The 25,500-nt window shown below is 44.9% G+C and overlaps 1 protein-coding gene across 5 annotated transcripts in view; it reads left to right on the top strand.

Annotated features, from left to right (window-relative positions):
* The window catches only part of mast4 (microtubule associated serine/threonine kinase family member 4), a 172,053-nt gene extending 159,490 nt beyond the window's left edge, over positions 1-12,563 (top strand). For 4 of the 5 annotated variants that reach the window (XM_036977104.1, XM_036977101.1, XM_036977105.1 and 1 more), the window contains 8 exons: positions 86-207; positions 450-658; positions 874-1,077; positions 1,794-2,020; positions 3,278-3,400; positions 3,955-4,091; positions 5,470-5,654; positions 5,830-12,563. In XM_036977104.1, coding sequence (XP_036832999.1) covers positions 86-207; positions 450-658; positions 874-1,077; positions 1,794-2,020; positions 3,278-3,400; positions 3,955-4,091; positions 5,470-5,654; positions 5,830-9,698 — 5,076 coding nt within the window. In that variant the 3' untranslated portion in view covers positions 9,699-12,563. The remainder of the gene's footprint in view (positions 1-85; positions 208-449; positions 659-873; positions 1,078-1,793; positions 2,021-3,277; positions 3,401-3,954; positions 4,092-5,469; positions 5,655-5,829) is intronic. The other variant, XM_036977102.1, reaches the window with a different exon arrangement.
* The last annotated feature ends 12,937 nt before the right edge of the window (positions 12,564-25,500 follow it).

Here is a 25,500-nt window from a genome sequence, read left to right as displayed (position 1 = left end):
CAACATTTCAATTTAGCCCCATCCATATAGGCCAATTCCCACGAGTGTAAAGGGTTAACTGTTTGTCTGTCTGTGTGGTGTGTAGGTGTACAGCAGCTTGGACCTGTCCCGTGGCCAGCTGGATGGGAAAGGAGAGCCTGAGGAGAAGAAGAGTGAGAGCCCTCTGACTGTAGACTCTCTGAGCTGGACACCAGAGTTCACTGAAATGTACGCCTCACAACATCCCTTCTGCTATACTCAAACTATCTATTGTTTTCACACACTTTTGGTATTATTTAAGTTCCCCCACTATTACAGGGTCTCAGAATACCTTAAGACAAAGATGGCAGTGCATAACCTGCTTATATTAACATTTTGTCAGTACAACATCTATAATAGTTAGCTAGTATGTCCTGAATGTTTTTTCTGATGGGGGTTGATATTTATCCATTCCTCCTTTCTCCCCCCAGGCCCTCCCTCACTCAATCCTCAGACACAGAGAGCCCCAGCATGGGCCCTCGCCCGCCCGGCCTGCTCCCCAAGTTCGCCATCTCGGCTGAGGACGGAGACGAGGAGTCCCTGGCCCTAAGGGAACCCACCAAACTGGCCTTCTCCATAGAAGAGGATGAGGCTGACGCAACCACCCCCGGAAGCACCCACAGCGGGGCTACTCTCTCTGGTATGGAGGCCTCAAGCACTGGTTAAAGCTTGTAGAAGATGTAGGGATAGTGTTAAAGAATTGTCATCATGTTGGCTGTTGACTGGTTCAGCTGATATTCAAGAAAAGTAATGATACGGTTATCACGTGGAGTTGTTTCAATGTTTTTAATGTGCCTGACTGTAAGTAAAAAAAAAAAAAATGATGGGACATTGTACCTGTTCTTCTTTGGTCAGTAGGTAGTTTCTCTGAGCACCTGGACCTGCATCCCTCCAGAGGGGAGGGCTTAGACAGCCCTGACTCCTCCTCCAAGACCCCCGTGGACCACGGAGGCCAGCATGGCGGCCTGCGGCCCGATAGACATGGGGAGAAGCATGGTGTTGTTGCCAAAGTCCCCAAGTCTGTTTCAGCCAGTGCCCTCTCCCTCATGATCCCTGGAGGTGAGTCAGACGATACACACACCCTACCCCTGCGATCTCCAGCATTTCGATTTAAGGATGGTTAAAGAGCAGAGTGTGAGAGAGATAAGAGGCCATTAGATCTGTGTGAAATTGGCCCGGCACGGCTGCTGCTGGGAAGAAGCTACTGTTTATGGAGTGGCTGTGTATGCAGTAGCACAGAAGAGGAGCCTGTAACTGAGGTAGTAGCTGAGAAAAACACCCCCTAAGGGTAAATCCCTCATGTCGCACTCCCAGCAGGGGCACAGTGATTCCAGGCTGTATAGGAACAGCTGGCTATTGAGGGGAGAGCTACAGGAAGACAGATCAATAGAAATGACAATGACAATTGAATGCGTGTCTGTGTTTTAACCTTTAAATTAACCTCCACTGGGTATTTTGGTTTGAAGAATTGGAAAATTCATCATATAACATTTGCATAAAAATTGATGGTGTGCTATATAAAAATGTCTATGGCAACATTTATTTTGCTCTCACAATGTATCTGGCACATTCCCAGATTAGTCCCTTGATTGTATCACAATGACCACATTATTTTCCCAAGTAATAATGCCCTTCATTAATGTGTCTCTTAGTGGTACAGATATCATTAGAATTGTGTTTCTCATTGTTCCAGATATCTGAAAGGCCGACTTTGTGATATTTACAGACGTTTTTAGTCATTTCAAATGACAATTTATATTTGTCTCTTGTTCCAGATATCTTCGGGGTGTCCCCACTGGCCAGCCCCATATCCCCCTACTCTCTCTCCTCTGACCCTTCCTCTCGTGACTCCTCACCCAGCCGAGACTCCTCCCTCGGCGTCATCAACCCTAGGCATCCAATCATCATCCACAGCTCGGGGAAGAAATTTGGCTTTACGCTGCGGGCCATCCCGGTGTACGCATGCGATCGTGATGTCTACACTGTCTACCACACAGTCTGGGTAAGAACTTTACTTTGATTTACTGACTGTCTATGAGGAAATGTTTTTGCAGTGTCATGTACACGTTTAAATACAAAACAAATTCACAATACAACTTTCATAACTGTTATATACCCATAAAAATAGAATAGCCTGCTGGCCTTACTGGGTCGATAGGAACATTAGCCCGAGCTGTTTCGGAGGGATATCACACCTGGCACAAATTATTGTCTAGTTCCGTTTTTTTGCCAGGGGGTGAAAGATTTGTAAAACAGAGTGGGTTTAGTACAGTCAACCTTAAAAGATCCCAGTTCTTTGAGAAAGTACAATCTCAGGTCTGTACATTTACTCCACTGAAGCTTGTTGTCCAAGAGGACACTCAGATATTTGTACTCCTCTACAATTTCTATGTTCTGACCTCTGATATTTGTTGCTGAGGTAGGTGTTGTACGCTTCCTGAAGTCTATGCACATCTCTTTGGTCTTATTGGTATTGAGGACCAAGTGTGATTCACACCACTCTACAAAGTCATTTAGGACCGGGCCATGGTGTTCCTCGTCATCATGCAACAGGCTGATCAAGGCAGTGTCATCAGCGAACTTAACGAGGTGTCTGTCAGGATTGGAACTAGTACAACTATTAGTGTACAAGATGTACAGGAGTGGGGACTAAACACATCCCTGAGGAGAGCCTTTGTTGGTGGTGCGTATGTCCGACAGGTGGGGGACCTACTTTGATCCGCTGTGACTTCTGGCTCAGGAAGTCCAACAGCCACAAAACCAGCCCCCCAATCTAAGGAGGTCCCTTATGAGTCTCTGTGCCAGAATGTAAGGCTAGATTGTGTTGGAAGGCAGAAGAGAAGTTAACATACAGAACCCTGGCATGGAATTTTTGGCACCTTCTAGATGTCTATTGACCATGTTGAGAGTAAGAATGGCATCATCAACTCCTCTGCTGGGCTGATTTTCAAACTGAAATGGGTCGAGGAGCTTCTGGGTGGCACTGGGAATCTGACTTTTCACAGCCTCGTGTTTGATCATGTTCAAACAAGCACAGTCAAATATCTAATGAAGCACTGGTAAAATAGTACATTTCTGTTGGTACAACAAGTGGTCACTTTCATCTGTGTTATTAGATATTGAATAATAGGTTGAGTGGCTGGATTCAATTAAACCTGCACCATGGGAAAACAATGTTTTTGTTATTGTACTGCAATGTTTCATTACGGAGTGATTAATAGATACAGTAGCTAATAGTGTGTTTCTGTGTGTTGTTCAGAGTGTGGAGGACCCGGGTCCGGCCCACAAGGCAGGGCTGAAAGCTGGTGACCTCATCACTCATGTGAATGGAGAGACGGTCCACGGCCTGGTCCACACTGAGGTGGTGGAACTGCTGCTCAAGGTCAGAGAACATTAGATATAAAGTTTCATCAGATATAACTGCTAGTTATAATATAACAATTGTCCACCATTACATCCACAAAAGGTTATGATGTAATCGCGTAAGGTATCTGGAGTTTGTAACTTGATACTCTCATTATGGAGCTCATATATTTAAGCAATAAGTCCAGAGGGGGTGTGGTATATGGCCAATATACCCCGGCTAAGGGCTGTTCTTAGGCACAATGCAACGCTGTGTATATATATATGGTATATTGGCCATATATCACAAACCCCCGAGGTGCCTTGTTACTATTATAAACTAGTTACCAACGTAATTAGAGCAGTTAAAATAAAGGTGTTGTCGTACCTGTGGTATACGGTCTGATATACCACGGCTGTCAGCCAATCAGCATTCAGGGCTCGAACCACCCAGTTTATAATAGACTGTTTATCTAGTGGTAATTGAATTTACAGTCGAGCCCACTTTTTTAACTCTGTTTGTAACTTCATACAATGGAGCTAATTCATTTTGGGTCAGTTTATCTTATGGATCTCTGTATTTGCTTCCTCCAGAGTGGCAGTAGGGTAGCCATCTCCACCACTGCGTTTGAGAACACCTTCATCAAAACAGGGCCTGCCAGGAGGAACAGCTACAGGAGTAAGATGGTCCGACGCACCAAGAAGCCCAAGAAGGAGAAGACGCAAGAAAGGCAAGACATTTGTGTTTGGTTTAGTGTTATTTTCTATACGAGAAACCATTTTGTTATTAGATATGAACTATATCTAATAGTTAACAACACTATCAACAAGGCAGGCCCTACAGGCCCTAGTTGTGTCTTGTCGCACCTTGACTACTATTCAGTCGTGTGGTCAGGTGCCACAAAAAAGGACTTATGAAAATTGCAATTGGCTCAGAACAGGGCATAACTGCTGGCCCTTGGATGTACACAGAGAGCTAATAATAATATGCATGTCAATCTCTCCTGCCTCAAAGTGGAGGAGACATTTACTTCATCACTACCTGTATTTATGAGAGGCACTGTATTAACATGTTGAATGCACCGAGCTGTCTGTCTAAACTACTGGCACACAGCTCGGACACCCATGCATACCACACAAGAGATGCCACGAGGTCTCTTCACTGTACCCAAGTCCAGAACAGATTATGGGAGGCGCACAGTACTACATAGAGCCATGACTACATAGAACTCTATTCCACATCAAGTAACTGATGCAAGCAGTATAATTAGATTTAAAAATACTGATTAAAAAAACACCTTATGGAACAGTGGGGACTGTGAAGCAACACAACCGTAGGCACAGACACATGCATACACACACACACGATAACATACGCACTATACACACATACACATGGATTTAGTACTGTAGATATGTGTTAGTGGTGGAGTAGGCGCCTGAGGGCACACACTGTGTTGTGAAATCTGTGAATATATTGTAATGTTTTTTTTTTGATTGTATAAACTGCCTTAATTTTGCAGGACCCCAGCAGCTAATGGGGCTCCATAATAAATACAAATTAACTAAACCTCTGTAAGTCTGCTCTGTAGAGGTTGCTAGTAAATTTGAACAGTTTACATGTCCAGATGATGTCATATACAGTATAACCACAGGGTGTAGCTGTGGCTCCTTGCAACGGTGCTAAAACTCTGTCACTTCTTGACAATGTCAACCCTCGTCACGTGTCAGTCTTAAGTTTTTAATTTCAAAGATCTTCCTCTGGCTGTTCTTTTTCTTTCGCTGAATTGATTACTCAGGAATAGTATGTACATTGTTTACCACCATTTTTGAAGAACAATGATCATAGATATCACAACACTACACATCTATTTTCTACCTACAAAAATTGCATTTTCGATGGAACGTTCTTGCTTGGCCCTATAGTGGTGGACTGATTCAGTGTCTTCTCTCTTTGCGCTATTTGCCAGAACGCATCTATAGTAATAACACCATTTGAAGTATAATTCTCTTAGATTAGACTCGAGTCAAGACCACAAATCGAATGTAGGGAGTGCCTGGGCCTCATAGTGATAGACCGACCGTGTCTTCTCTCCTCTTTCCCCACAGGCGGCGGTCTGTTTTCAGGCGTTTCGCCATGCAGCCCTCCCCTCTGCTCCACACCAGCCGTAGTTTCTCCTCCTTCAACCGCTCCCTGTCCTCTGGGGAGAGTCTCCCAGGTTCCCCTACTCACAGCATGTCTCCCCGCTCCCCCACTGCAGCTTTCCGACCCACCCCTGACTTCAATCAGTCAGGTGAGAGTGACCGTCTTTCATTTACATTTTATGGAATAAAATAGATTTTAATCAATAAAATACATGTGGTGTGTCTCAGTAAAACAATCAATGTTTGTTAAATTAGGATGAATTTACAATATTTAAAACTATGAAATATTATAGTTGAAGAATGTCCTTCCCTCTGTGTTTCCAGGTGGCAACTCCTCTCAGAGTAGCTCTCCCAGCTCCAGCGCTCCAAACTCCCCCGCAGGCTCCGGCCACATCCGTCCCAGCACCCTCCACGGCCTGGGCCCCAAACTGACTGGCCAGAGGCTCCGACAGGGCCGTCGCAAGTCTGTCGGTAGCATTCCCCTCTCCCCTCTGGCCCGCACCCCATCCCCGACCCCCCAGCCCACCTCCCCGCAGCGCTCACCCTCTCCTTTACTAAGCCATGGGTCCATGGGGATCTCCAAGACCACCCAGGCCTTCCCAGTCAAGATGCACTCGCCCCCTACCATTGTCCGCCACATGACACGTCCCAAAAGCGCAGAGCCTCCCCGTTCGCCGCTCCTTAAGCGGGTGCAGTCGGAGGAGAAGCTGTCGCCCTCCTACACGGGCGACAAGAAGCACATGTGTTCTAGGAAGCACAACCTGGAGGTGACCCAGGAAGAGGCCCAGGGAGAAGAGTTGATGCCTGGGGACAGGGACCACCACACCCTGCAGAGTGTGGAGGAGATGTCCTGCGAGCCTCCGGCCATCACCCGGGTCCGGCCGGCAGAGCAGGGCTGCCTCAAGAGGCCTGTTGGACGCAAGGTGGGCCGCCAGGAGTCTATGGAGGAGCTGGACAAGGAGAAACTGAAAGCCAAGGTGGTGATGAAAAGACAGGACTGGTCAGAGAGGCGAGAGTCCCTGCAGAAGCAGGACGCACTACAGGAGTCTGATATGTCTGGTGCTGAAGGAGGAAGAAGCCAGGGCTCAGAGACAGTCTCACTGGAAGGCAAAGCTGCCAGCACCACTGTAAAAGATGTCCTGTACAAGAAGCTGAACACTCGGGCCAGTGAAGGCAGCCCTGAACCACTAGTGGGCAATAGCTCTGACTCGCCACTGTGCTCCATCCACCCTGACTGGAGCCCCCAGAAGACTGAGTGGCAGTTGTCCAGGCAGAGCAAGGAGGGTGGTAAGCCAGACAGGCTTGACTTCAAGGCCCCCAACATAGAGTTTGCCCGGAAGAGGCAGTCATTCGAGGAGCGAGAAGACTGCATGTGCCGACTCTCTCCCGTCATTCATGAGAGCCTCCATTTTGGCTCCACCCGGTCCAAGAGTCTTCAGCTGGACTCGGCCCTGGCTCTAGACCACGTCAAGGGTACCATGGGTAGCGTCCACTCCAGCCCTGAGGGCCTGAACCCCAAGATATTTGCTGGGAGAGGAGAGGGAAGCGCCGTGGAGAAACTCCAGCTCATCTCCTCCAGTGAAGGCTCCCTCAGGAAGACCTCCTCAGAGTACAAGCTGGAGGGGCGTTTGGTCTCCTCCCTCAAACCCCTGGAGGGCACCCTAGACATTGGCCTGCTCTCCGGGCCAAGGGTGTCTAAAACAGATATCTGCCTCTCTAAGATGTCTGACGGTGATATGGACTCGATAGGGACGCCCATGTGGCTGCAAAGCCCAGTTGAGCGGCAGGTGTTGATTCCCCTGCTAAAACCATCTGACAAGCAGAAGAGCCCCCCCACCAGTACACTAAGCCCTGGAGCTGTTGTGGCCCTTAGCAGTCCAATTCCCACCAACGAGGAGGCTAGTATTTCCAACACTGGGCTTAAATGCAGTAGCAGTGGTGAGAAGCCACACGACAGACCTAGTCACCATGAACCCCCAATGGCTATCTCCAAGGCGGAGGTCTCAGACTTTGGGGGGAAACAAGAGAGCAGGTCCAGTATGATAACTCACGATCATAGGGCATTCCGCCACAGTGCCCACTTCTCCAACTGTGGGAAGACGCCCTCCATACGGGAGGTCAGCAACGAAGACCAGGAGGAGGAGGTGGAGCCACCTCAAGAGACCCCAGCCCCCGCACAGCAAAACAACACCGATATCTCCAAGACATCAGATACAGTTGTCGTTCCAAAGACGGAGAATCCCAAAAATACTGCAGCATCCTTCCCTGCCTCAAAGGTAGAGGTTCAAGCAACTGCCCCTCATGCAGCTGTACCAGTGAAGCAAAGTTCAGATTGTCAGTCAGGTCCCAGTTACCTGCAGAGCAATAAGAAACAAAGACCAGCTGAGAGTACAAGTAGCATCACTACAGTTGTTCAATATAATTTAGAGCAGACTTCATACCTGTCAAAGCAGCAGATGGTATACAGCAGTCCCTCGACAGTGACCACTACACAAACGTCCATCCCTGCTCCAATCTCTAGTCTTGGAGATATGAACCGAACAAGTGGTCAAATGTCCCCAAGACAGGACGCCATAGGGAAAACCCAAAACTCTGACAAGGTTCAAAGCAACAGGCCAGTACTAAACAAGGACAGTGAACCGGTCAGTGTGTCTGCTGTTGAGGAGCTCAAAGCTGCAAACGCAGCAAGAGAGAAAATGGCCGAAGTCAGAGAGACAAGTCCTAAAGTGGATGTAAAATGTGTCTTATCTAAAGGCATTTTGGACACTGCAACTGCTAAAACAGAAGCAACACAGAGGTGTGATCAATGTGAAGATGCTTGTCCCATTGGCAGTCAGGTAGCTATTAGTAGTGTAGCAAAGCAAATTAGACAAGGTCCCACTTCACCAAAGACAAAGGGTAGCATTGCAAAGACTGGAGAGCGAGAGAAGCCAAATTTAACACACCGTCTTGCTGAAAAAACTTGGGTCAAAGGGGCTCTTGAGGCAGAAATCAGAGTCTCTAAAAAGCAAACTGCTGATGTGAATACCAAAGAGACGAGTCCTGTGCTGATAGTGAAACAGTCACCACCAAGTCCTGCTTCAACAAATCAAACAACCATCAATCCCCAAACTAAGCCAAGATCTGAGGAAGAGAGGGAGAGGTATGAAGTGAGAACTCCCACCCCAGTCGTCAAAGTAAGCCTGGATTCAAAACAGCAAGAAACTACAGTCTCAATGCTCAAAGAAATCCCAGACTCAAAGCAGGAAGAACCCCTCATCAAAACCTTGGTTCAAAGCCACATTGTCAAAGAAAGTTTAGACTCCAAACTAAACAAATCTTCGTGCCAAACTCCTGTCCCAACCCCAGTTGTCAGACACCACTCTGACCCAAAACAGAAAGAACCAGAACTCCACACCTTTGCCCCAACCCCAGCCCAAGTCATCAAAGATAACCTGGACTCAAAACAAAAATCACCCCCTCACAAAACCTCTGCCTCAACCTCAATGAATTCAAAACAAAAGGAAATCACTACTTCAACTGTTGTTAAACAAATCATAGAGTCCAAACAGAAATCCCCCCCTCACAAATATCTTGCCCCAACTGCAACCCCAGTAATGAAAGAGCCAGCGCCGGTCCTTGCTGCACCCCGACAGCAGGCCCAAAAAGAGCCTCTGACCGAAGCCAGCGCTCCCTCCCAGTCTACCCCTGTACCAGTCCTGCTGGCCCTAGCCATGAGAAGAGAAGCACACCCACCCAACGGTGGAGCTCTCTCAGGCAGGGCCAGCGGCAGCACCGGACAGGAGGCTGTGGTCCAGACCTCCAGGGAGGATCAGAGGAGACCGAGGGTAGAGGCTCCCAGGTCAGAGGGCCTTAGATCAGACTCTCATAGGTGTCTGGGTGGGATGGATACCACAGGGCCAACACCCACCTCCACCAGCAACAGCACCCCCCAGGCCAAACACAGTAAAGCTGAATCCAGGGTCACTAACTCTGATAAACAGGTAGCCTGCACCCGAAAAGAACAGGCTGACAAGAAGAAAAGGGAGTCTGGTCAAGAGGCAGCCTCTACACAGAAAAACACCAAGAGAGAGACTTTGAGAGTGGCTACCGTGGTGAAAGAGGGTTCAGACAAAGATTCGGCCCGACACAAGCAAACCAAGGAGTCGCCACGCGGCCCCGCAAACAAAGGAAATGCGGAATTTAAAAAATAAAACAGCAGCCACCCTTACTTTTGCAGTATGTCCAAGATAAGACCAGGCAGACATTTTAGTTATTCATAGTGTCATCATACCTTATTTTTTTGAGAACCGGGGAAGCTGTTACTTCAGTGTTTATATGGCGTGAGAGAGGTGTGTTATCCTGAGAGAGAGTGTGTGTATGTAGTGGCGTAAGCGTATTTTTGGGCGATACTGTAAATGTGTAATGTTTTTGGACTGAATGTAGACAATGATTTGCTGCTCATTTGTGGTCCTCTGCTGTGTGAAGAAAAAAAGTGTCAAATTTGTATCCTGTGATTGTTTGGAGGTTTTATTTTTTAATCGACAGCAGAGTGCAATGTGCAATCAAAATGTCAGTGGGCAGTAAGGAGTAGCCTTTTCCAAGGTTTTGAATTGCACTCTGGGTTTAGAGTTCTGGGTTAAGAGCACCTCAAATTGAAGGTAGCAGACTTTCGATGCGTGTAGACTGAACTATTTCACTCCCACTCAAAAAGCTTTGTGAGGTGAAAATACAGTAGTCATGGCACATCATCCAATGAACCATTTTAGTTGTGTGACAGTGATGCAGATCATTCACTGGCAAGTGTCATACAGAAGTCAAATATCACCAAAAGTTTGTTTAGATACTTTGTCACTTTTTTTTATTATTACCTAGAGGTGAAGTGTGTTTTTTTGTTTTGGGTAGCGGTGCACAGCAGGATTGCACTATGTCCTGTGCTTCTCACCTAGAACTATTTCATATGGAATCATCTTACGGTTCTGGAATCATATTTAGTGGAAGGGGCCTTAGAGTTAAGGGAGAATTTAAAAAAAACTTGCTGTTCTTAGCAGGTTATGGTGTAATTCACATTCCTTTCACATCTCTACATTTCTAAACCTTTGATTTTTATGCAATTGTGTACATAAGTATGACTAAACTAACTGTAAAAAATTGGGATACATGGGCTTAAGTGAATGTGTTTGTTTTGTATAGATATATATATTTTGCAATGTCATGTTTGTATACTCAATGATATGTCATTTCAGAATAATGTTCCGCTTGATAATTCTGTGGTCTAGAATAAGCTAATGTAATGTCTATGTATATCTATCAAAAATACAACCTCTCTCTAACAGTCATTTTAACACATTCTGATATGTTCAGAATTTTACTTCAAGCTTACATGGGGAAATGTGCTTTTCCTCAAATGTAGTGTTGAAAATTAAACAAAAAACTGTGAGAGGGGCAAGTGGTTCCCAAGAATGCGTTCAATCGTAATTTTGTCGTGAAGATGTATGAAGAATTGTAATGACCGTGTAAAATTGAGATGCTGAGCCCAGGAGAAAATATTAATGTATGTTATTATGACAATGTGTAGAATGCAAGCTCCAATGAGTTAGAATTGTTGGTTTATTCTAAGTATGTTTGCCACACTATGGAAGGGATTTCTCAGTCCATTTTTAAGGAGGTGTCTGCATCTATTGGGTGTTGTTTTCCAGTTCTGTTTATATTTGTACGGACAGACATTCATACAATGTGAAATGTATTTTCGGGTATGGTAAATTTAAAAAGGGCTTCAATTCAAGTCAACGTCAAGCAAATGTATTGAGAATGTCAGGGTTGCAAGAGATTAGATTTCAGTTACAGTACTGAAGTTGTGTTCTAGCCTTGTATTGTTTGTCATTTTCGTTCTTCGCCAGACTTTTCTTTTTCCATAAGTGATGCAGTAGTCTACATTTATGTACCAGATCGGCCAGATGAAACTGTGCCCAGTTAAATGTCTAGCTAACAATAGGCTTGAAAGGACGGATTTTGTAAAAATCAAAATGCACTAATATACAAATCTTAGTTCATATACATAAATGTCATTATTCTAGACAGTTGATGTTTAGATGATGATACTAGCTTTGTGTATCAGAAAAAGGTTGATTTATTTTACGCTGACATAGAGATGTCCTGTAGTTCAGCCTTTTGATTGCATACCCTAAATATCAAACAAAGTAGGTTTGTAATTATGCGATACAATATTAACTCTAATGTAGGATATGTCATAACAAACAATCTACTGTATCTTAGGGAGGCAAACAAAAAATACTATGTAAACTGGACATAATATATTTACATAAATTGCATACTGTACCCAAGAAGGCACATTAGTAGACAAATAAGATTGATTGTAGAGATGTTTTAAATGTGTTAAGCCGAATCTGAAGTTTCACTATTCTCATTAGTTATTGTAAATGTATTGTCAAACATTTGGGCAAAAGAGAAATGTACCTTTAATATTAGACACCTTTCCCCTCCTAGTTGTAGTAGTTGGGGGAGAGTAAAATAAGAATGATTGGGATGAAAATGTCTTACGGAGCTCATCTTGTCCCCTGTCAAACAGACTCTGGATACAGACATGAATGACGGCGCATATATTTGTCTCCATGCCCTTTTGTTTCTGACGATTGACATTTAAATCCTTTAAAAAAAGCACATTGAATGTTTGTTTACAAATTCTTCATGGATGTATATTTTGTATATTGTGTAATTGATTTGCCAAATCTGTGTACTACATCACAGGAAATATGTTTGATAGTAGTGTGTGATTCTCACCTACCCAGCCACCCAGTTGTGCTGTTAGACTGTCTGTTTCAACATCCGTCGGGTCCCTCATGGTCCTGCTTGTTTTCTTTTTTCCTTTGTGTGAAACTAGCATTAGATGAACTTGCTTACTATGTTTTGTCTTTTAGGATCTGTGCAATAAAACTGTTTGAGTTTTGGTATTATGCCCAAGGAAACCTCTATGGATGTCATAGCTGTTGTATATTAAAACAGATATTTATACTTCTAAAGTTGCATAACACTGAGAATAAAAAGCATGATAAAACTCATTTTTTCTTTTTATTGATTTAATGAAATTATCATAAATGCAAAAAAAAAAATGCTTTGTGATGTAGAGATTATGAAGAGCTACATTAAAATGGCAAATGCCTGGCCTTGTATTTAACTTTGGAAAGTTCAGCTGTAAGGCATGTGATTGAACTACCCTGATTGTTAGTCGGTGAACTGTCCCCTTAAGATCATCTATAAATGCTGAGACATCTGCAACCGCTTTCTTTGGAGGTGAAGTTTAGGGTTGGGCTAGGGTTAGGGTTAGGGTTAGGGTTAGGGTTGGGCTAGGGTTATTGGAACGTTAGTTGAACTGATACCATCTGCAGTTGACTATATCCTGATAACCTGTCACCTTTCAAAGCAGTTTGTATCCTCTGTATTTCTTCCTTAATGATGACAAATGCAATTGGTAAAATTGCCATTGACATAAGTCCAAATGCTAACATGCCTGCGACAAAACACAATTCAAAATGCACATCTGATAACCTTTCCTTTGAACCAAAACATTGTCCTATCAATGTTCATCACTTTATTGGCATTGCTCTGAATCCAACCAATTCATTGAATATTGGAACAGTTGCATGCCAAAGGGTTGTCACTCAGGTAAATTTTGCTCTTTTCTGTTAAAGATTTGACAGAGTCTAAGTCAACCATTTCTATCTGATTCATGGCTAAATTTAGCAGGACATTATTCAGTGTGGATAATGCATTCATACTGGCTACAACTAGTTTAGTACCACTAAGATCTGCATACGCCAGGTTGGTGAGGTAGCGAAATGCATTCTTAACAGATACGATGTCACACACTGCCAAAACCAGCCTCTATAGAAGAGGAACATGTATAAACATCTCACCATTAGAAACAATCCTGTCCTTAAAGGAACCACCCCTCAAATTGAGACTCTCCAGGCTTATCAGAACTTCCAGAAGGTTCCAGTGGACACTGAAGTCACCAAACTTCCATGAGATATTTAGCCTTCGGAGAGGACCACCTGCTGCAGTGTGGTTAATGCGGGTGACTTTCAAATGACTGCAGTCCAATTCTATCAACCCTGACATCTTGTTGAATGGCTGGTTCCCCCACTTCATGGAAGTTGCTGGGAAGTTGTAGCTGGACTTCAGAGCACTGAGCTCCGCCCTTTTAGCAAACTACTTTGACTCAAGTCAAGCTGCTCCAGCTTGGTGGCATTCCTCTGGCAGCTCTCTTTAAAGTCCACCCCGAAGGTCAGCTTTTGGGCCTAGTTGCCCTTCACAGACAGAACAGTCAGCTGGGGAAGCGAGGCGGTGTTGGTCTGACACAGGTCGTTAAAGCTCTTCTGGTTCTGGATGAGGTGGGTAAGAGATGCCATCTTGGCAATGGAGGCCGGCAGGGAGTGGAGATGAGACCTGGTGAGGTCCAGCTTCTGAAGGCGTCATCCATCAGATCTGGGAAGTGCTGTATTTAGAGGCTCAGTTCATTCACAGTGGTGTTACAGAAAGTGTAAAGGGACTCAGCCCGCATGGTGGCAGGTGGGCTGTCCTCTTAGACCCCCAGAGAGAGAATGTTGGTCTGAACTCCTCAATCCGGCTAAGATTATTGAAATGTCTCCTTTGCTTAGACAGTCACTGAAATCTAGGCTGTTGAAGTGACAGGCCTTTGGTTTAATGTACACAATGATGTTGCCTTCGAAGCTGACGTCGAAGGCTGGCATTCTTCAGTACGGCCACCTCTGCAGCTGATATATTCTGGAGAGAATTCATTGGAAGATTGAGTGTCATCATTTTTTACCAGTTGAACTGGTCTAGATCATGTAAGGAGTATGTCATTGTCACCAAGGTCCAGTGTCTCTAAAGATGTGAGGAATTTCAGATCATCCATTGATGTCAGAGTTAAACTAAGATGTTTCAAGGATTTAGCTCCTACAAAAGCATCATCCAACAAAAACATTAACTAGTTTCCTATCAAGAGTCTCTAGGTCTTGGTGGTGCAAGACATCCTCAAATATCTAGTTTATTTTGCATTTGTAATTAAGAGTGAAACAACTTTCTGTTAATTTTCTAATTTAAAGTGATAATCCAGGACTACAACTTTATTTTATGTACAGCTCAAACCCTGTATTTAGTCCTTTTAAAGTGTTACAGGAAGTAACCAACCTGGTTAGATTCATTGAGACAAGCTCCTTCAGCCTAACAAAAGTGGTGTTGTTAATGGCTGGCAGGTAGTTAAAGCTGAAATCCAGAGTCTTGGTGGAGCTGGGAAGCTCATCAGGGATGCCAGGTAAGCCTTGACCAGAGATATCATAGCCCTCTGCCTCATCAATTTGAAACTAAAAATGAAATGACTTTCCTGATATTCTATTAATGTCTATAATGACTGCATATATTTTTTATGCATTTGTATTACAGCAAAGTACTAAACAGTTATCATTGCTAAGTTTTAATAAGCATGTATAAGGGCTTATTGACAAAAGTTTATACTGCATATAATTAACATGAGGGTTGCTCAATCTCTAAATCTTGAATAAACTTTAAAATTGTAATTACGAGCATCTGCAAATGTGCTAAATAAATAGTAATATCACAATTTACCAGTTAAGACTTTCTACGGTGAGGAATAACCTTACTTATAGAAATGTGCAAACATATAATCCACTGTCCATTCATGATGGCACTGAATCTAAATTAAATAAGTAAGCTTTTTTCATTTGAGGACTTAGACAAATAACAGAACATACAACTGAAACCTGGAAGTATGAATAAAAAACAGAGAACCACACCTTCCCCTGTGCAACAATGTGTTTTATTGGCTGATCAGATCATCAGACATTCTATATTCTTTATTGCCATGCCAAATCCTCAGTCAGATGCTGACAACAACCTTACAAATTACACCTAGCGAGTGTTTGGGACTACAAGGTTATTTCTGCAGAAAGATGATTCTGAGATAATTGGCTTTAAAGTTCCGAAGCCTCAATCGTTTGAATGGTGTCAGCAATTTTATTTTTATTTTTTAACTTAACTTAATTAATTGGGGTATTTAAGTGCTAATGCCCTCGAAGCCCGTGTTCAGGAGATATACTGTATTGGCACGGTGTTTGGCCAGGTCGGCAAACGTGCCAATGTATCCTCCAAACACCGGCTTTGAGGGGATTATCACTTTTATACAAGGGGTTACCAACATATTCAAATAATGATTGACATATTTTCATTAACGTTGTTTTGATGAATTTATTCATACTATTTCATCCTTCCACAGATATAGGCCCGACACAAATCTAAGGTTGCTACCCAAACCGGCTGGACGTTCGTTCCATTGTGTTCCATTGCCATACTGGCTGACAGCGTTGTTATCCCTGGCTTGCTAGCTAGCCAGCTACGGCTAACGTACATTCACGTCAAAAAGCGCAACCAGAATAACAAAAGTAGCTGCATTTTGTATAAGCTGTTTTGTATAGACATTTATTTGGATACATTAGCTAATGAGGCATGATTTCGGCTGGCATAGAAAATGTGCTCACTCGTCAGGACACTGATGTTCGGAGGAGCATTCAACATTAAAGCTACTTTTTGTGAAAAGGTAGCTTTATTTTGTTAAATGTTCTGTCAACTCAATTTTGACAAATGCAGATAGAAACTTATAGTCCCAAATTCTCGATAGGCGTAAAGGGAAATGCAACACTGCGATGGGTGTATCCTGTCACTCCTAGGGAATGATCTGTGTATGAGCCCAGAGCAGTCGGCACACTACAACTGGAACCAAGGCCACACCAAGGGATTGAGAAGAACAAATGCTTTGAGTTTGTCATTTCTCACTAACAGTGGGAGCTCTGCCATACGAGAGGCTGTCCCTAGCAAAGGACAAGTGACAGTGTATAGTGGCTCTGCCATTTGGGATGGACACCAGATTTATCTCAACTTTTCAGGTCAGTTGTAAATTAATATGCAATCACTATTTCACGTGCTACTTGTTCATTTGAATGTTCCTGTGGACAAAAATAAAATACATGTTTCCCCTTTATTTAGTCCCTTCTTACAATGAAATAAGCAGGTATTAAAGGTAGTCTGCACATGGGTTCGCTTCAAACTGCTCACAGCGTTGTAGCCAGGGTCAAAAACAGCAGAGAATTTGAGCAACCACTCACATAACGCAATTTCTCTGGACCCTTACGATGTCGGAACTACCCCTCCCTCCATTTATTCCGAACCAGTCTATTTGATCTGACATTGGTGGAGTGCTGCAGAGATGGTTGTTCTTCTGGAAGGTTCTCCCATCTCCAAGAGGAACTCTGGAGCTACATCAGAGTGACTATTGGGTTCTTGGTCACCTCCCTGACCAAGGCCTTCTCCCCCGGAAGAGCTGAGTAATCTTCCTTCATTTAAGAGAGGCCATTGTGTTCTTGGGGACCTTCAATGCTGTAGAAATGTTTTGGTACCCTTCCCCAGATCTGTGCCTCGACACAATCCTGTCTCAGCTCTACGGACAATTCGCTTGGTGTTTGCACTGATATGCACTATCAACTATGGGACCTTGTATAAACAGGTGTGTGCCTTTCCAAATCATGTCCAATCAATTGAATTTACCACAGGTGGACTCTAATCAAGTTGTAGAAACATCTCAAGGATGATCAATGGAAACAGGATGCAGCTGAGCTCAATTCCGAGTCTCATAGCAGAGGGTCTGAATACTTCCAAAAACCTCTTTTTGCTTTGTCATTATGGGGTATTGTGTGTAGATTGATGAGGGGGAAGAAAACAAATGAATAAATGTTATAATAAAGATTTAACGTCACAAAATCTAGAAAAAGTCAAGGGACTGAATACTTTCCAAATGCTCTGTCCAGTATGTGATACGTATTAATGCCAAAATAACATGCAAACAGGCAACAAAGAAAGTATTACATATATACCGTACCAGTCAAACGCTTGGACACACCTACTCATTCAAGGGTTTTTCTTTCTTTTTACTGCTTTCTACATTGTAGAATAATAGTGAAGATATCAAGAATATGAAAGAACACATGCAATGGAGTAAACAAAAAAGTGTTAAACAAATATATTATATTTGAGATTCTTCAAAGTAGCCACCCTTTGCCTTGATGACAGCTTTGCCCACTTTTGGCATTCTCTCAACCAGTTTCATGATGTAGTCACCTGGAATGCATTTCAATTAACAGGTGTGCTAAACAGGTGTGGCTCCAAACAGGTGGGGCTCTGCGCTCTTAGTGGTTGCAGGAATTGACCCACTATGGTGTTTACTTTCTGCATCTACGTAATATCACTGAGTCTACCTTTAAAATAAAAAGGGACTAGGCCAATTACCAATTGGTATCATAATCTGATTTTATGTGATTTACTCAACATTGTTTTTAAATTTTTAGATCTACAACTGATAGGGTGGCTACTAAAATATTTTAATCTGATAGCTTTCTAACTACAGTTCCTCTGAGTTGACAGAGCCAGAGTTAGTTTGAAACCAAAATGGCTGCCATCCCATCTTCAGACCACTGAGGACAGAATTTCTCTACCACATTAGTATCTCACTTTACAATAAGTCAGCATAGCTACAGAATACATTTAAGTTTTGGTAAGGCATAACTGCAGTCCTTAGTTTACCATTGTCTTTAATGTGTCATGAGACTTGATATTAACGTCAAATACTTGTGGATGTGGCATATATCCTCGAACAACAGGGGGCACTGTCAGGCCATCTTTACGCAGGTGGGTTGCAATGAAATGAATGCTCATCTGTTATGCAACAACTCTATCCAATTGAGAGATAAAGAAGACACACATTATAATCTCTGTATAAATAGATATAAATCTTTGGGTGATTAGGATACCACCCTGAATAAGCTGCATATTCGACAGAGAGACCAAAGATTAGTGGCCAGTCACTCAATCCCAAATCCAAATGGGATTCTGATGTGCTCAGAGGGAATTTAAAATGTTAAAGATGCTGAATACACATTAATATTGCATATATAATACACCACACAATGCAATCTGTGATACAAACAATGTTATGTATTACTGCATGAGATGTACTGTATTTCCTGAATACAATACAGCAGCAAGATTTGATTCACAGCACTAGGCCATGTAATAATACTTTGATCTCTTCGTGCAGCAGAAGTAGGCCCAGTATAGAAACGTACTGAATTATGCCCACTCCAGATTACATACAAACACAATTCAATCCTGTGACCTCTGTCTCCATTCAATAACCCTTGCTGCATCATCTGTGTAATTACAGTACAGTCGTGATCAGGCAGATGTAGCCTACTGGCACCCACCACCCTCACTGAGTCATTAACAAACAGCCAGGCAGGCACAGACAAAACTAATCACTTCAGGGATATTTAAAAAAGGGGTTCTGATAAAATAGGGCGGAATAAAAGGATATCGGGTTTGGGTATTGAGGTCGGCCAGCCAGCCGTGGTAAAACTGTCATAGTAGTGGGGATGTCGTGGACAATGGAGAAGAAGTCAAAGTTCTCCCATGGCAGGGTTTAGCACAAAGCGCAGACAGCAGGGCTATTCTGACCGACATCACTCAATTAGACATCAATGGACACTGGCCGCAGCATGTGGAACAGCCAGGCCCTTAATCTCCCCCAAATGTAAATAATCTTTACAGCCCCTCTGACTAAAACAGTGAAAGAGGTGTAGGAAGGTGGAAAAGGGGGCTTGTGGGTGAGAATAGAATATAATTGTGTATTGTCTTCAGATAGACTAATGACTACTCCCCCCCCCCTCCCCCCTCGTGTGCATTGAGAAAGAGGGCATACAGGTAAATAAGGGGATATTATGATTGCTACTCTGCATTGGTTGGGAGCTGAGGTTAGGAGTATATTGCCAGGAGTAGAAATTTCCCACAGCCCAGAGAAGTTTGTTTGGGTTTGTGTAATCACCAAGGTTACTTTAGGCAGTTTGTTATTCAGTTAGACTAGACTTGGGTATCTTCGCTGTATGTATCCTGGGTTCCCCTTGAGTTTCTCTTTAGCGTTATAGTTGTTTGTATTGCCTATTTATGACAGTTATTTATAGTTACAGGGAGGTCTTATTTTCAGTGGAAGCCTTGGCCGGCTTTTTACTTTTCCATGTGGCCCACTGGCCTTTGTTTGACATGTTATCCGTCTCTATCGTATAACCACAGTTATGTTAGTCAACAAGCTAGGCAGCAGCATGAAATTGGAACTGTTCACCAATTTACACAATGGGCAAAATGAGGTACAGTACAGGAGAGTGCAGACGGAGGGAGATGGGGTACAGGAGAGTGCAGACGGAGGGAGATGGGGTACAGGAGAGTGCAGACGGAGGGAGATGGGGTACAGGAGAGTGCAGACGGAGGGAGATGGGGTACAGGAGAGTGCAGACGGAGGGGGATGGGGTACAGGAGAGTGCAGACGGAGGGGGATGGGGTACAGGAGAGTGCAGACGGAGGGAGATGGGTTACAGGAGAGTGCAGACGGAGGGAGATGGGGTACAGGAGAGTGCAGATGGCGGGAGATGGGGTACAGGAGAGTGCAGACGGAGGGGGATGGGGTACAGGAGAGTGCAGATGGCGGGAGATGGGGTACAGGAGAGTGCAGACGGAGGGAGATGGGGTACGGTACAGGAGAGTGCAGACGGAGGGGGATGGGGTACAGGAGAGTGCAGACGGAGGGAGATGGGGTACGGTACAGGAGAGTGCAGACGGAGGGGGATGGGGTACGGTACAGGAGAGTGCAGACGGAGGGAGATGGGGTACAGGAGAGTGCAGACGGAGGGAGATGGGGTACAGGAGAGTGCAGACGGAGGGGGATGGGGTACAGGTTAGTGCAGACGGAGGGGGATGGGGTACGGTACAGGAGAGTGCAGACGGAGGGGGATGGGGAACGGTACAGGAGAGTGCAGACGGAGGGGGATGGGGAACGGTACAGGAGAGTGCAGACGGAGGGAGATGGGGTACGGTACAGGAGAGTGCAGATGGAGGGAGATGGGGTACGGTACAGGAGAGTGCAGACGGAGGGGGATGGGATACGGTACAGGAGAGTGCAGACGGAGGGGGATGGGGTACGGTACAGGAGAGTGCAGACGGAGGGAGATGGGGTACGGTACAGGAGAGTGCAGACGGAGGGGGAATGGGGTACAGGAGAGTGCAGACGGAAGGGGATGGGGTACGGTACAGGAGAGTGCAGACGGAGGGAGATGGGGTATGGTACAGGAGAGTGCAGACGGAGGGGGATGGGGTACGGTACAGGAGAGTGCAGACGGAGGGAGATGAGGTACGGTACAGGAGAGTGCAGACGGAGGGGGATGGGGTACGGTACAGGAGAGTGCAGACGGAGGGGGAATGGGGTACAGGAGAGTGCAGACGGAAGGGGATGGGGTACGGTACAGGAGAGTGCAGACGGAGGGAGATGGGGTATGGTACAGGAGAGTGCAGACGGAGGGGGATGGGGTACGGTACAGGAGAGTGCAGACGGAGGGAGATGGGGTACGGTACAGGAGAGTGCAGACGGAGGGAGATGGGGTACGGTACAGGAGAGTGCAGACGGAGGGAGATGGGGTACGGTACAGGAGAGTGCAGACGGAGGGGGATGGGGTACGGTACAGGAGAGTGCAGACGGAGGGAGATGAGGTACGGTACAGGAGAGTGCAGACGGAGGGAGATGGGGTATGGTACAGGAGAGTGCAGACGGAAGGGGATGGGGTACGGTACAGGAGAGTGCAGACGGAGGGAGATGAGGTACGGTACAGGAGAGTGCAGACGGAGGGAGATGGGGTATGGTACAGGAGAGTGCAGACGGAAGGGGATGGGGTACGGTACAGGAGAGTGCAGACGGAGGGGGATGGGGTACGGTACAGGAGAGTGCAGACGGAGGGGGATGGGGTACGGTACAGGAGAGTGCAGACGGAGGGGGATGGGGTACGGTACAGGAGAGTGCAGACGGAGGGAGATGAGGTACGGTACAGGAGAGTGCAGACGGAGGGGGATGGGGTACGGTACAGGAGAGTGCAGACGGAGGGAGATGGGGTACGGTACAGGAGAGTGCAGACGGAGGGGGATGGGGTACGGTACAGGAGAGTGCAGACGGAGGAGAGATGGGGTACGGTACAGGAGAGTGCAGACGGAGGGGGATGGGGTACGGTACAGGAGAGTGCAGACGGAGGGAGATGAGGTACGGTACAGGAGAGTGCAGACGGAGGGGGATGGGGTACGGTACAGGAGAGTGCAGACGGAGGGAGATGGGGTACGGTACAGGAGAGTGCAGACGGAGGGGGATGGGGTACGGTACAGGAGAGTGCAGACGGAGGAGAGATGGGGTACAGGAGAGTGCAGACGGAGGGGGATGGGGTACGGTACAGGAGAGTGCAGACGGAGGGGGGATGGGGTACAGGAGAGTCTGGAAGGTGAATGATGGAGATGGACAGTATCTTGATGGGACTTCTCGTTGATGTAATACATGGCCAGCGTGACAGCAGGCGTTGGAGGCAGGAGTGGAAGGCATTGTTTACTGAGGCTTGTTTATGTCATTCATTTAAGAAAGAGGCTGATCTCAATTCTATCCATGTGACCTGCATTGTGTTGTTAACAATAAGGTGTGGATTTAAAAGGAGACAAGCACTGAACATGTAGGTGCAAGCAAGTGCACACACACATGCGCATGCACACACAGTAGTATCCCACAATCTGTCCTGGTGAACAATAGCAGCTCAAAGAAAAGGTTCTAAGCACTGCAGCCTTCTCTTTATTTAATAATGTGGTTGAGTTGAGCCTTTTGAGCAGCTATACTCATGCATTTGTATAACCCTGTACTATTTATATATTATGTTTTCTGTATGTCTACATGCTACAATGCAAATTGCCCTTTCAAGATCATGAAGACTATAAGATTGTAGTCAATGTGAACGACCCCATGCCATTGTCTACATTCTAAATCAATTAGGATAAAACCATCAAAAGGCAGCATTGCTTAATGAAGCATTAGACTGCTCCAGTAGAAGTGTTGGTGTGGTGTGGAATGCTAGTTGACTCTGTCTGCATGCCTCTGACACAGTTCCTCTGGAGGCATGCAATATGAGAGGAGGATAAATCCTCTCTGGCTTCTATTCACTTCTGCCATTGGACGTAGGTCAGGTACATTTTGTTACTTGGGAATCCGCCAAGCCCTAGCCCCAACCCCCATATTCTGCATGTTGCAATTAATACTGCCTAGGCTTTAGACAGAAAGAACCCAGGCTGGCCTTTCACACAAAAGGAGGATAAGCTATGTAGTCTATATAATTATATAGGAGTAAGCTTACTCTGTTAGATAAATAGTTTTATGAATAAAAGGTGGGTGAGAAAACGCATTAGAAGAGAGAAGTCCCTCTGCATTGCATTCTGTGTGTGTGTGTGTGTTGTGTGTGTGTGTATTTGTACTTGTGTCCTGGGGGAGTTCCCGTTGCGCCGTAAGTGCTCAAGATTCTTACACAGAAATGGCAAAGAGTCCAGAGGTTGGAGTTTACAATCCATCCGTTAGCGCTAGTGTTTGCTTAGGGATTTTGTACTGGCAGCTTTTCATTTGTTCAGTTTTTCCCCTTCCCCAGTAACCCTGAACATGGTGGCTTTGAAAACATACAGTGTATATACAGTGCATTCGGAAAGTATTCAGACACCTTGACTTTTTAGCATTTTGATATGTTGGACTTATTCTAAAATGGATAACATACTTTTTATTTCTCATCAATCTACACACAATACCCCATTTTTGCTAATTTATTACAAATAAAAACTTAAATATTACATTTACATAAGTATTCAGACCCTTTACTCAGTACTTTGTTGAAGCAGCTTTGGCAGCGATTACAGCCTCAAGTAGCGTCATACACAAGAAGACAAGTTTGGACATCTGTATTTGGAGAGTTTCTCCCATTATTCTCTGCAGATCCTCAAGCTCTGTTAGGTTGGATGGGGAGCATCGCTGCACAACTATTTTCAAATCAAATCAAATCAAATTTTATTTGTCACATACACATGGTTAGCAGATGTTAATGCGAGTGTAGCGAAATGCTTGTGCTTCTAGTTCCGACAATGCAGTAATAACAAGTAATCTAACTAACAATTCCAAAACTACTGTCTTGTACACAGTGTAAGGGGATAAAGAATATGATAAAGAATATGTACATAAGGATATATGAATGAGTGACTAGTCAGGTCTCTCCAGCGATGTAAGATCGGGTTCAAGTCCGGGCTCTGGCTGGGCCACTCAAGGACATTCAGAGACTTGTCCCAAAGCCTCATGGGTTGTCTTGGCTATGTGCTTAGGGTCTTAGTCCTATTGGAAGGTGAACCGCCGCCCCAGTCTGAGGTGAGTGTTCAGGAGCAGGTTTTCATCAAGGATCTGTCTGTACTTTGCTCCGTTCATCTTTTCCTCGATCCTGACTAATCTCCCTGTCCCTGCCGCTAAAAAACAGCCCCACAGCATGATGCTGCCACCACCATGCTTCACCGTAGGGATAGTGCCAGGTTTCATCCAGACATGACGCTTGACATTCAGGCCATCTTGGTTTCATCAGACATGAGAATCTTGTTTCTCATGGTCTGAAAGTCCGTAAGGTGCCTTTTAGGCAAACTCCAAGCGGGCTGCCATGTGCCTTTTACTGAGGAGTGGCTTCCGTCTGGCCACTCTAGCATAAAGGCCTGATTGGTGGAGTGCTGCACAGATGGTTGTCTGGAAGGTCTCCCATCTCCACAGAGGAACTCCATCGGGTTCTTGGTCACCTCCCTGACCAAGGCCCTTCTCCCACAATTGCTCGGTTTGGCTGGGCGGATAGCTCTAGGAAGAGTCTCGGTGATTCCGAACTTCTTCCTACAATGTGATTTTCTGGAATTGTTTTTCTCATTTTGTCTGTCATAGTTGAAGTGTACCTATGATGAAAATTACAGGCCTCTCTCATCTTTGTAAGAGGGAGAATTTGCACAATTGGTGGCTGACTAAATAATTTTTTGCCCCACTGTATATGTAAACCAATTCGCACCCTATCCACATCGACGAGACAGTAGTGAAGGTGGAAAGTTTTACGTTTTTTGGCGTATACATCACAGACAAACTGTCCACCCACACAGTGCCTCTTCAACTTCAGGAGGCTGAAGAAATCTGGCTTGTCACCTAAAACCCTTACAAACTTTTACAGATGCACAATTGAGAGCATCCTGTCTGGTTGCTGCCTGGTACAGCAACTGCACCGCCCTCATCTGCAAGGCTCTCCAGAGGGTGGTGCGGTCTGCACAGCGCATCACCGGGGGCAAACTACCTGCCCTCCAGGACACCTACAGCACCCAATGTCACAGAAAGGCCAAAAAGATCATCAAAGACAACAACCACCTGAGCCACTGCCTGTTCACCCCGCTACCATCCAGAAGGTGAGGTCAATACAGGTGCATCAAGCTGGGACCGAGAGACTAAAAACAGCTTCTATCTCAAGGCCATCACACTGTTAAACAGCAATCATTAACTCAGAGAGGCTGCTGCCTACATACAGACTCAAATCATTGGCCACTTTAATGAATGGATCACTAGTCACTTTAAATAATGCCAATTTAATAATGCTTACATATTTTACATTCCTCATCTCATATGTATCTACTGTATAGTATACCATCTATTGAATTTTGCCTATGCTGCTCTGCCATCACTCATCCATATATTTATATGTACTTATTCCATCCCTTTAGATGTGTGTGCATTAGGTAGTTGTGGAATTGTTAGATTACTTGTTAGATATTTCTGCACTGTCGGAACTAGAAGCACAAGCATTTCGCTACACTCGCGTTAACATCTGCTAACCCTGTGTTTGTGACCAATCAAATTTGATTTGATTTGAGAACCCAATTCCATCCCTGGTCTTTACATAGGCTAGAGGAGGACTTTAAAAGGGAAGTAGGAAAATTCTTAAGAATGCACTCTTTTGGAACAGTTCTTATTCTTAG

Source organism: Oncorhynchus mykiss, chromosome 5 (assembly GCF_013265735.2).
Source record: "Oncorhynchus mykiss isolate Arlee chromosome 5, USDA_OmykA_1.1, whole genome shotgun sequence".
Classification (NCBI taxonomy): Eukaryota; Metazoa; Chordata; class Actinopteri; order Salmoniformes; family Salmonidae; genus Oncorhynchus; species Oncorhynchus mykiss.
Note: the sequence above shows the minus strand (reverse complement) of the source record. Positions and strands in the feature narration are given on the sequence as shown.